The sequence below is a fragment of the Pan troglodytes genome, chromosome 10, assembly GCF_028858775.2.
Source record: "Pan troglodytes isolate AG18354 chromosome 10, NHGRI_mPanTro3-v2.0_pri, whole genome shotgun sequence".
Lineage (NCBI taxonomy): Eukaryota > Metazoa > Chordata > Mammalia > Primates > Hominidae > Pan > Pan troglodytes.
The window spans coordinates 74,313,556-74,326,758 of record NC_072408.2 but is presented as its reverse complement, the minus strand read 5'-3'; the positions used below and the strand labels follow the sequence as shown (position 1 = coordinate 74,326,758).

Here is a 13,203-nt window from a genome sequence, read left to right as displayed (position 1 = left end):
TAGACATAATCTATATTATGAACAGTTTTTGTAGGTGTGACCCTAATAAAGAGGATCTTAAGTATGTATCTATTAGGAATGGATAAAATAAGAATATATAGTCATAAAAAATATTGAATTTATTCCATATGCTCTTGAATAGAACTAAAACTGATTAGAATGAAAAGATGATTTCAGTTCAGTACAAAAACAGTGCGTAAACAATGAGAACTTTTCAAAAGTGGAGCAAATTGCTTCCTGAGGTACTTAGTTTAATGCCACTTAAGTTGTTTATTGATCCACTTATTAATGATATATAGTAGATCATGACTATACAGAAGTTTACACTGGATGACATTGAATTTCTCATCCTCAAAAATGCAATGCTTGTGTGAATGTATATACTCCATTTCTGTTGAAGAAAGGCCACAACTCACTTATAATACTTACAAATCAGGGACGGTTTTTCATGACTGGGGAGACCTGTGGAGAGAAATGTGGCACTTTTGCCCAAGAATTTTAAATGTTGTTTATTCCCACTATACATTTTCTTATCTCTTCTTTTTTTCTTTTCTGTGTCTTTTCTCTAACTCCTTCTACTCCTTATTTCAAGCAGATGCAACTGTTTCGTAGCTGACATTAAATGGATGTCTTAGTTCTGACCATATCTAATGAAAATCTTTAGAGATTTAAATAGAGAAAAATATTTCAAAGGCCATATCATCCATCTCTCAGTAACCATATCCTGGCTCTGTCTTGATGAACTGTGATACTTCCTACTGTTTTTCTAAGTAGTTCCTTCTACTTTTAACTCCTATTACAGCTAGTTGACCTGGTGATCACAGATCCAAATGACATAATTTCTACCATGAACAGAAGTTAGAAGTTTGTTACCACAGCTGTTTGTAGGGATAGGTGGTTGTATTATTATTATTATAATACTACTTGGGACACAATATTATCCCCTGGCTGCTTTCCTTGTATCTTAAGACAGAGGGTTAATAATATTGCCAAATTTACTGAGAAAGTCTGTTATGGTAGAAAAGCTGTATACTAGAGAAACAAGAGGTCTGAGTCCTCATACTAAATTAATCTTTAGAATTTTGAACCTCAATGGTCTTATTTCTGTGAATTTTGAATTATGCTGTCTTTACATTTCCATTTAATAGTTATATTTTTAATATAATACTTATATCATTAAGTACTAATAAATAAGAAACATCATATGTCTTATTCACTTTTTGTTTGTTTGTTTTTGGTTTTTTTTGTTTGTTTGAGATGGAGTCTTGTTGCTCTATTGCCTAGGCTGGAGTGCAGTGTCACCATCTCAGCTCACTGCAACCTTCGCCTCCCTAGTTCAAGCAATTCTCCTGCCTCAGCCTCCCAAGTAGCTAAGATTACAGATGTGTGCCATCGTGCTGGCCAATTTTTGTATTTTTAGTAGAGTTGGGGTTTCACCATGTTGGCCAGGCTGGTCTCGAATTCCTGACCCCAGGTGATCCATCTGCCTCGGCCTCCCAAAGTGCTAGGATTACAGGAGTGAGCCACTGTGCCCGGCCTTCACTTTTGTTTTTTGAACAATTAGCATATTGTCTGGTACCCAGTTGAAAACCTAACATTTGTTAAATGAATGAATAAGTGAATTAATATGTTTGCAATAGTATTGTAAAGTACCCAGGATAACCAAATATTAAGTGAAGAAAGCAAGTTACAAAACAGTACTTATGTATGACCCTATTTGAGGGTAAAATAAACTAAACTAATAAATATTAATATTTGTATGGAAAATATTGAAAGAATGTATTTAAAAGCTGTGAACAGCCTGTGGTATTGCAGGCTATTCTCACTCTTTGCGTTATGTGTTTATAGAATTTTAAATCTTACATGACTTACGTTCACAAATTTTAGATATAAATGTATATTTAAGTTGCATTCAAATATTTTCTTTATTTTTACAATTTTATAGGTTTTTTCCAGTCTTTTAAAAGCATCCTTACTAATCCCCTGTATGTTATGTTTGTGCTTTTGACGTTGTTACAAGTAAGCAGCTATATTGGTGCTTTTACTTATGTCTTCAAATATGTAGAGCAACAGTATGGTCAGCCTTCATCTAAGGCTAACATCTTATTGGGTAAGACATATTTTTTACTTGTGTGCTTAATAAGTGAAATACTACTAAATACTGTATTCCAAGTGATATTTTATTGTGAAAGTGATTTTGTATTTTAGTAATACAGGATAAGTATAATTTTCTTGTATTCTTTCTCAAATGTTATTAAACATATAAAACTTGTGATGTCACTATTGCTCTGCATTTGAAGTTGCATCTTGTTTTAGATGAGTTCCTGAAGAAAATGTTGCAAATAAATGGACAATTTAGAGGTAGTATCTGTATAATTGGATCTTATAATTTAGTGCTCAGATCTGAGACAAATCCTTTTGTAATTATAATCATTATAATTCTATAATTTATGGACTTTGAAATCAAGACTCAGTTACTTACAAAAATATGACACTAATAGTTCCAAAAAGAGTATCAATTTAAATACATCAAAATATGCATAATTCAAAACAAATATATTTTACAGAGTATTTTTTGCTACAATATCTATTTTCAATGGCACATTTAGATGTGCTTATTAAGGAAACTTTCCTTGTATTATTCTTCCCACAATTCTAGTATTGTAGACACATTATAGAAATTCAATATAAATATATGATGAATTAAACAACTTATCATGTGGTATGTAACTAGGTCATAAGTAAACAAGAAAATGAATGTACTGAAGCAGGAGACCAAGCTTCCAGATAATCTCTTTGTTGATCTTAAAATAAAAGTTTAAAATCTAAAAATAATGTTTTGACTCCCAGTAACCTAGCCTGAGCTTTTTCCTAGAGAAGACTTCATCTTTGTTAACTCTTACTAGACAAAGATATGGAAAAGTTATAGGAGGGATTAAACATTATTAATCCTGCATGTAGAGCGATTTGTCAATTCAGGTTCTGTATGTTTTTTAATAAATGACACAGATATATTAATTTTTATGTTGTTAAGCTCTGGGCAGATTTAGTGTGAGTTACTGAGGGTTAGAACTCTATCTGAGAGAGGCAAAAGGCTTTAGATGAAGTTCCATAGGCAGAAAGATGGTGTTTTGTTGTTGTTTATTTCCAGAAAAACAAGATTGCCTCATAGAAATTATCTGCTCCAACAAATATCCTCAGCCACACTGCCTTTTGCTATTGAGGAAACCAAACTGTCTACATTGGCAGGAACAAATTACACAGATCCCGTACCACCATGCTGCTATGTCATTCTTCTTTTAAAAAAGTAATAAGATTGGCATTCTACTATAAAGATACATGCACACATATGTTTATTGCAGCACTATTTACAATAGCAAAGACTTAGAACCAACCCAAATGACCACCAATGATAGACTGGATAAAGAAAATGTGGCACATATGTACCATGGAATACTATGCAGTCATAAAAAAGAATGAGTTTATGTCCTTTGCAGGGACATGGATGAAGCTGGAAACCATCATTCTCCGCAAACTAACACAGGAACAGAAAACCAAACACTGCATGTTCTCACTCATAAGTGGGAGTTGAACAATGAGAACACATGGACACAGGGAGGGGAACATCACACACCGGGGACTGTTGGCGGGTGGGGAGCAAGGGGAGGAAGAACATTAGGACAAATACCTAATGCATTCAGGGGTTAAAACCTAGATGACAGGTTGATAGGTGCAGCAAACCACCATGGCACATGTATATGTATGTAACAAACATGCACATTCTGCACATGTATCCCAGAACTTAAAGTAAAATTTTAAAAAGAAGCAATAATATTGAATAAATTTGATTGACATACATTGTGTTTCATCTATAAAGACATATCAGAAAACTCATATATGATTACAACTTTTTTTCTTTTTTTTCTAGGAGTCATAACCGTACCTATTTTTGCAAGTGGAATGTTTTTAGGAGGATATATCATTACAAAATTCAAACTGAACACCGTTGGAATTGCCAAATTCTCATGTTTTACTGCTGTAATGTCATTGTCCTTTTACCTATTATATTTTTTCATACTCTGTGAAAACAAATCAGTTGCCGGACTAACCATGACCTATGATGGGTTTGTATATATCACTATATCAATTGCATAATATGTTAACCATCAAATTAAGAGTCTCTGTATAAGTAATATAAGGCAGAAAACAATTTTAACTAAACTTTCTTTAAGTTAAGAGAAATTTCAATTTTAAAATTTTTAAAATATCTGTTTCTTAAGACCTCAAACACATTCTTTTATTCCTCCACTAAAGAGAAGCAACATAGGTTGTAATAATAATAACTATTATTTATGTGGTACTTACAATTAGTAGTGGGTACTTTTATCATTATTTTATGAATGGGAAAAGTAAGGCTTAGAGAAATACATGGATTACACAGCTAGCATTATTAAGATTCTAACTCAAATTTGGGTTTTTTAAGTCCAAAACTCTTAGTCTTAACCACCACTGTAATCTTGGATGGATCATAAGAGTTACATAAATGGCATTAGCCAAAAGTGACTAAACAACTTTTATCTACAGTTCATATCGATGTTTTAACAACTATCTTAACAAAAGAACACTTTTAATGTTGTACTGAATTTTCTTTTTTGCAAGCTAATATTGTTTTTTTCTGATATTATCTACATTGGAAGTAGCATTAAGAAATATTCTATATATAATTGCATATTAGACATTGAAGAATCTTTACTTTTCCATGATTACCATGTATAGCAAAGTATTTTTAGTGCAACAGTCTCCACCTCAAATCAAGGGCAAGAATCCTATGCAGTTTTCTGATAATTTCCTGAATATAGCCAACAATTTAAGCTTAGGAAGGTTCACATTCAAGCAACAAGCAGAGATGCTCAGATCACAATTCAGTAACCATGTTCTTTAGTGCTGCTTACTACTGGTGCTGAGCTTTCAAAGTCTGGATCCCAGGAGGTGTTGGTTTTAACTTGTCAAATATTCCCACATTTTCTTCTCTAAACATTGTGCTATTCTTGGAGGCTTGCCAAGGTTATCTGAAATTGTTTCCCTGCACACTGCTAATTCTGAACTGTTATTGGTATCTCCTATCCACCGTCACCTACTGTAGTAAATTAAAGTACATTGTCCTAGAATACTGAATTTTAGAGGTAAAAGAACCTTAGAGATGATGCAATCCAACCCTTGTATTATACTTTCCTTTATTATTGAAGAGTCAGAAAAAATGTAACATGTTGAAGTCACACAATGTCTTTAGACTCTAGACTGATCCTATGTCACACCCTTAGTTCAAAAGCCTTCTTGGTTGTAAGGACAGGCCAGTTTCTTGACAACAAGGTTAGTCACTGTACAAAGTATACAAAAGATGGCAGCAGATTTGAACAGAATTTGTTTCATTTAATAAAATTTTATTAAGCCTTTCCTTAAAGGTAAATATTAAGGATATTTGTAGGATACATCAGTTCCCTCATGGGACTCATAATCTAATGATAAATAATATAATTAATGGATTCAACATTCATAAAATCCTGCGACTGGGATAAGTTTTTTTTTAAGTATGAATTATTGCAGAGGTCTCGGAATGCGTTCTGAATATCTCTAAGGATCCCTGAGACTTTATCAAGGGGTGCACAACTTCAAAACTATTTTTATAATAATACTAAGACATTATTTGCCTTTTTATTCTCATGCTATCCTGACAGTATAGTGATATTTTCTAATGCTCCAAGGTATGTTATTAATTCATTAATCTGACTGCTAAAATATGTGTGCTTATGTACTTTTGTGTATTAAAATTTTCTTAGTATTACTTTCTAATATAGTACATGTCAAGAGGTACAACTTAATTTAACAAAATCCCTTTGGAACAAGCCCTCAATCTTTTATAAGAGTGTGAAGGACTTCTGAGAACCAATTTTTTTTCCAAAAAAAAAATAAAAACCCTGTGAGGTTGGCATTATTATCTATGACTTACAAATGGCAAAACTGATTTTAGAAAGAAGTGCCAGAATTAATATAAACACAGATGTGACTGATTGCAATATCTGGACTGGGTCATTGTCTTAGTCCATTCAGGCTGCAAAATTCTAGGTAGCTTATTAATATACAGAAATTAATTTTTCAAGATTCTAAAGGCTGGAACATGTAAGACCAAGGTGATGGCACGTTTGGTGTCTAGGAAGGGCCCATTTCTTAATTTATAAACGGTACCTTCTCATTGTGTCCAGGCATGGTGGATGGGGCAGGCAAAGGGTCAGTAATTCCATTCATGAGTACTCATCCTCATGACCTTATCACTTTCCAGAGGCCTGACTTCATAAAGTCTTCATATACGAGATTAGTTTTCAATTTATGAATTTGGGGGCCACAAACATTCTGACTATAGTAGTCATAAACCATTCTACTTAACCACTCCAAGTAGTATTTCCTCAAGCAGAATATGCTTTTTAATAAAATTATTGATAATGTAGTTTCTGAAGTATGAATCTTAGTTTTTCATTTAAATTATGTGCTCATTCAAAGATAACACATCAATCCTCAATTATTATCAAATTAAACATTTGAAAGAAAATAATTTTTTAAATGTTTAAGCAGAAATGAATTATACAAAAATATTTTTTATAATTTTAGCTATGTTATAATCATATTTTATAATTTATAACCATTTCATAAAGGAAATCAGTATAAAGTATACTATAGTTTTATTTCAAAAATATACTGAGCTTTTCTAGCCTTTTTCAACTGATTGTGTTGTTCTTGATTTTTCATCTTGTAGAGGTTCTGCTTTAAGCATGTCTGTTTTTTTCTTACATATTAAAATAGAGATTTTTAAATTCAACCTAGTTAAATAGCATTCGTAGACTCACAAGACTTTACAGTGAGCTGAAAGGAATGTCAGTCTAATGTCATCACCTTACTGAAGAGAAACTCAGTCTCAGAAAAAAGATGTAACTTATCTAATGTGAAGTTTCTTCATAGAATTATAACAACTTCTTGTCTAAGTCCTACTTAACATCTTTGTTTTATTTTTACATTTTGCTTTTTCTAGGTCACAAGTCATGTATTGGCAAAGATGGAGAGCGTAAAATAAATAAGCATTAAAAAAAAACTTTGCCATTTCATCATCATCAAAGCAAATTTCTTCATATAAAGAAAAATTCTTTATCTACTTTTTCTTTTCCCTCTTTCTTTGCTTTCACTTTACTTCTTCCTTCTCCTCCCCTTCTTTGTCTTTTTCTTCTCTCTCTCTCTTTTTGATATATGTCTATCATATATTTCCAGAAATAATCCAGTGACATCTCATAGAGATGTACCACTTTCTTATTGCAACTCAGACTGCAATTGTGATGAAAGTCAATGGGAACCAGTCTGTGGAAACAATGGAATAACTTACATCTCACCTTGTCTAGCAGGTTGCAAATCTTCAAGTGGCAATAAAAAGCCTATAGTGAGTATTAGTTTTTACTTTCCTCTCCTTATTCAAAAGCACAGATTAGATTGAACAATTTTTTACCAAATATTTCTGTAACTAAGGACTCCATTAAAAAGATAAAAGAGAAAGTTTCCAGTATTATCTGTTATTGTGATGGGTGTGATGTTGTATAAACAAAGTTTTATATAAAAGTCTGCTTAGGGCACAATCAGGTTTTTCTGTTACTTGAATTCTAATTGGAGATCACCCCACTTTTTTCCTTTGAGATTGTAAGACTATGACCTTTTAGAATTTGAATGCATTTAGAATATCTAAGAAGCACTTCATTTGACTAAAGCCTATAATTTTCATTAAGTTGGAATTACTTTATCCCTCAGAATTCAGGAAAATGAGTTAACCCATTGTCAGCACTTCCTATCTTACTAAGACAACAGTCAATATGCAATGTTATATACAGATTCTGATCTGTTTAGCTCTGGGATCACTACCCTTTTTACTTTCTAAGAAATTAATCAAGGCTTCATGCTCACTTGACTGCCCTATTCTTGATTTTCTATTTTGATTTTTCCAAAGCTGGCACTTCTACCCAAGATAATGTAGTATCCTGCTCACCTAATGTCAATATGTCCCATAGAAATGTCATTTATTCCTTCCTGCAAAACCTTTCTTTCCATGTGAACTACAGTTTTTCTCTAATCTCCTGGGTAGCTACCTGTCACTGGGAATGGGTTATGGTGTTTCCCACACCTACAATCCACTCAACATCTCACAAAGTTGTGTAATGTTTTCCTAGGAACTTTTACTATTACCAACATTACTAAAACAGTCAACTATAATTATTGCTCTCTGCCACACCCTTCTGTGTTTGATTTTTAAACATTCTCCATCTACTCTTGCCCATGGATCTACCTACCAATTGTAATAAGGAATGGCATGTAGAACTTTAAAGAATAAAGCATCCTGGACTTTTCGAAGAAAGGCCACAACTTTAATAAACTTGCACAAATATGGCCCAAAGACTACTTAAAAGCCCACATCTTAGTCATGGCAACAATGAATCTTTTGTGCAGTTGTTTCCTTTTCCTTTGCTGTTTATTTTTATTTTGCTGTTTTTAAAAAAAAATAATTTAACTCTTATTTTAGGTAAAGGGGATACAAACGAATTTGTGTTAGATGGGTATATTGTGATAAGCTAAGGTTTAGGGTACAATCATTCCCATCCCCCAGGTAGTGAGCATAATACCCAATAAGTAGCTTTTTAGTACTTGCTGTTTTTTTATCTCTCCACTCTAGTAGTCTGTAATATGTATTTTTCCTGTCCTTATATTCGTGTGGATCCAGTGATTAGCTTCCACTTATACGTGAGAACATGTGGCATGTGGTTTTCTGTTCCTATGTTAATTCACTTAAGATAATGACCTCCAGCTGCATCCAGGTTGCTGCAAGGGACATTATTTCATCCTTCTTTTGGCCATGTAGTATTCCATTGTCTATATGTACCACATTTCTTTATCTAATTCACTGTTGACGGGCACCCAGGTTGAGACCGTGTCTTTGCTATTGTGAATAGAGCTGTGATGACCATATAAGTATATAAGTAGATGTGTTTTTGGTAGAAGAATTTATTTTCCTTTGGGTATATACCCGGTAGTGGGATTGCTGAGTTGAATGGTAGCTCTGTTTAAGTTCTTTGGGAAATCTCGAAACTACTTTACACAGTGACTGAACTAATTTACATTCCTACCAACATAGGATAAGCATTCCCTTTCTTCTGCAGCCTTGCCAGCATCTGTTTTTTTAATGTTTTGAACCAGTCAGCCCTTCTGACTGGTGTGAGATGGTATCTCCTTGGGATTTTGATTTGCATTTTTCTGATGATTAGTGACGTTAAACATTTTTATGTGTTTGTTAGCTGCTTGTATGTCTTCTTTTGAGAAGTGTCTGTTCATGTCCTTTGTCTACTTTTTAATATTGTTTTTGTTTTTTGCTTGTTGAATTGTTCAAGTTTCTTATAGATTCTGGATATTAGTCCTGTGTTAGATGCATGGTTTGCAAAGGTTTTCTCCCATTCCATAGATTGTCTTTTCACTCTGTTGATTATTTCTTTTGTTGTGCAGAAGCTCATTAGTTTAATTATATCCCACTTGTCCATTTTTTTTGTTGCAATTGCTTTTGAGTACTTAGTCACAAATTTTTTGCCAAGGCCAATATCCAGAATATTTTCTAGGTTTTCTTCAGTGGTTTTTATAGTTTTAGGTTTTACATTTCAGTCTGTAATACATTTTGATTAAATTTTTTATATGAAAAGAAGGGGTCCAGTTTCATTTCTCTGCATACAGTTAGCCAGTTATTCCAGCACCATTTACTGAATAATGAGTACTTTCCCCATTGCATTCTTTTTGCTAACTTCATTGAAGATCAGATGGTTTTAGGTGTGTGGCTTTGCTTCTGGGTTCTCTATTCTGTTCCTTTAGTCTAGGTGTCTGTTTTTGAACCAGTACTATGCTGTTTGGTTACTGTGGCCTTGCAGTATAGTTTGATATCAGGTAATGGGATGCCTCTCACTTTGTTCTTTATGCTTAGGATTGCTTTGACTATTCAGTCTCTTTTTTCGTATTGAATTTTACAATAGTTTTATTCTAATTCAGTGAAAAATCATGCCGGTTGTTTGATAAGAATACCATTGAATCTGTAGATTGCTTTGGGCAGTATAGACAGTTTAATGATAATTTTTCTACCAATCCATGAGAGTAGAATGTTTTTCCACTTGTTTGTGTCATCTATAATTTCTTTCATCAGGGTTTGTATTTATCCTAGTAGAGATCTTTCACTTCCTTGGTTTAAATGTATTCCTAGGTATTTAATTTATTGTAGTTATTCTAAATGGAATTGCATTATTGATTTGGGTATCAGTTTAACTGTTATCGGTGTATAGAAATGCTACTAATTTTTTTCCATTGATTTTGTACTCTGAAACTTTATTAAAGTATGTTGTCAGTTCTAGGAGGCTTTTGGCAGAGTATTTAGGGTTTGTTTTTTTTTAATTAATTAATTTATTTATTTATTTTTAATTATACTTTAAGTTTTACGGTACATGTGCACATTGTGCAGGTTAGTTACATATATATACATGTGCCATGCTGGTGCACTGCACCCACTAACTCGTCATCTAGCATTAGGAATATCTCCCGATGCTATCCCTCCCCCCTCCCCCAACCCCACAACAGTCCCCAGAGTGTGATATTCCCCTTCCTGTGTCCATGTGGTCTCATTGTTCAATTCCCACCTATGAGTGAGAATATGCGGTGTTTGGTTTTTTGTTCTTGCGATAGTTTACTGAGAATGATGTTTTCCAATTTCATCCATGTCCCTACAAAGGACATGAACTCATCCTTTTTTATGGCTGCATAGTATTCCATGGTGTATATGTGCCATATTTTCTTAATCCAGTCTATCACTGTTGGACATTTGGGTTGGTTCCAAGTCTTTGCTATTGTGAATAATGCCGCAATAAACATACGTGTGCATGTGTCTTTATAGCAGCATGATTTATAGTCCTTTGGGTATATACCCAGTAATGGGATGGCTGGGTCAAATGGTATTTCCAGTTCTAGATCCCTGAGGAATCGCCACACTGACTTCCACAATGGTTAAACTAGTTGGCAGTCCCACCAACAGTGTAAAAGTGTTCCTGTTTCTCCACATCCTCTCCAGCACCTGTTGTTTCCTGACTTTTTAATGATTGCCATTCTAACTGGTGTGAGATGGTATCTCATTGTGGTTTTGATTTGCATTTCTCTGATGGCCAGTGATGATGAGCATTTTTTCATGTGTTTTTTGGCTGCATAAGTGTCTTCTTTTGAGAAGTGTCTGTTCATGTCCTTCGCCCACTTTTTGATGGGGTTGTTTGTTTTTTTCTTGTAAATTTGTTGGAGTTCATTGTAGATTCTGGATATTAGCCCTTTGTCAGATGAGTAGGTTGCGAAAATTTTCTCCCATTTTGTAGGTTGCCTGTTCACTCTGATGGTAGTTTTTTTTGCTGTGCAGAAGCTCTTTAGTTTAATTAGATCCCATTTGTCAATTTTGGCTTTTGTTGCCATTGCTTTTGGTGTTTTAGACATGAAGTCCTTGCCCATGCCTATGTCCTGAATGGTAATGCCTAGGTTTTCTTCTAGGGTTTTTATGGTTTTAGGTCTAACGTTTAAGTCTTTAATCCATCTTGAATTGATTTTTGTATAAGGTGTAAGGAAGGGATCCAGTTTCAGCTTTCTACATATGGCTAGCCAGTTTTCCCAGCACCATTTATTAAATAGGGAATCCTTTCCCCATTGCTTGTTTTTCTCAGGTTTGTCAAAGATCAGATAGTTGTAGATATGTGGCGTTATTTCTGAGGGCTCTGTTCTGTTCCATTGATCTATATCTCTGTTTTGGTACCAGTAGCATGCTGTTTTGGTTACTGTAGCCTTGTAGTATAGTTTGAAGTCAGGTAGTGTGATGCCTCCAGCTTTGTTCTTTCGGCTTAGGATTGACTTGGTGATGCGGGCTCCTTTTTGGTTCTATATGAACTTTAAAGTAGTTTTTTCCAATTCTGTGAAGAAAGGCATTGGTAGCTTGATGGGGATGGCATTGAATCTGTAAATTACCTTGGGCAGTATGGCCATTTTCACGATACTGATTCTTCCTACCCATGAGCATGGAATGTTCTTCCATTTGTTTGTATCCTCTTTTATTTCCTTGAGCAGTGGTTTGTAGTTCTCCTTGAAGAGGTCCTTCACATCCCTTGTAAGTTGGATTCCTAGGTATTTTATACTCTTTGAAGCAATTGTGAATGGGAGTTCACTCATGATTTGGCTCTCTGTTTGTCTGTTGTTGGTGTATAAGAATGCTTGTGATTTTTGTACATTGATTTTGTATCCTGAGATTTTGCTGAAGTTGCTTATCAGCTTAAGGAGATTTTGGGCTGAGACAGTGGGGTTTTCTAGATATACCATCATGTCGTCTGCAAACAGGGACAATTTGACTTCCTCTTTACCTAACTGAATACCCTTTATTTCCTTCTCCTGCCTGATTGCCCTGGCCAGAACTTCCAACACTCTGTTGAATAGGAGTGGTGAGAGAGGGCATCCCTGTCTTGTGCCCATTTTCAAAGGGAATGCTTCCAGTTTTTGCCCATTCAGTATGATATGGGCTGTGGGTTTGTCATAGATAGCTCTTATTATTTTGAAATACATCCCATCAATACCTAATTTATTAAGTGTTTTGAGCATGAAGGGTTGTTGAATTTTGTCAAAGGCCTTTTCTGCATCTATTGAGATAATCATGTGGTTTTTGTCTTTGGCTCTGTTTATATGCTGGATTACATTTATTGATTTGTGTATATTGAACCAGCCTTGCATCCCAGGGATGAAGCCCACTTGATCATGGTGGATAAGCTTTTGGATATGCTGCTGGATTTGTTTTGCCAGTATTTTATTGAGGATTTTTGCATCAGTGTTCATCAAGGATATTGGTCTAAGATTCTCTTTTTTTGTTGTGTCTCTGCCTGGCTTTGGTATCAGAATGATGCTGGCCTCATAAAATGAGTTAGGGAGGATTCCCTCTTTTTCTATTGATTGGAATAGTTTCCGAAGGAATGGTACCAGTTCCTCCTTGTACCTCTGGTAGAATTCAGCTGTGAATCCATCTGGTCCTGGACTCTTTTTGGTTGGTAAGCTATTGATTGTTGCCACAATTTCAGA

General features: G+C 34.3%; 1 protein-coding gene across 4 annotated transcripts in view; it reads left to right on the top strand.

Moving 5' to 3' along the window:
* The window catches only part of SLCO1B1 (solute carrier organic anion transporter family member 1B1), a 144,650-nt gene that overhangs the window by 67,446 nt on the left and 64,001 nt on the right, over positions 1 to 13,203 (top strand). For all 4 annotated transcript variants that reach the window (XM_024347926.3, XM_520785.8, XM_063785879.1 and 1 more), the window contains exons 9-11: positions 1,946 to 2,110; positions 3,929 to 4,124; positions 7,315 to 7,480. In XM_024347926.3, the coding sequence (XP_024203694.3) occupies positions 1,946 to 2,110; positions 3,929 to 4,124; positions 7,315 to 7,480 (527 nt within the window). The remainder of the gene's footprint in view (positions 1 to 1,945; positions 2,111 to 3,928; positions 4,125 to 7,314; positions 7,481 to 13,203) is intronic.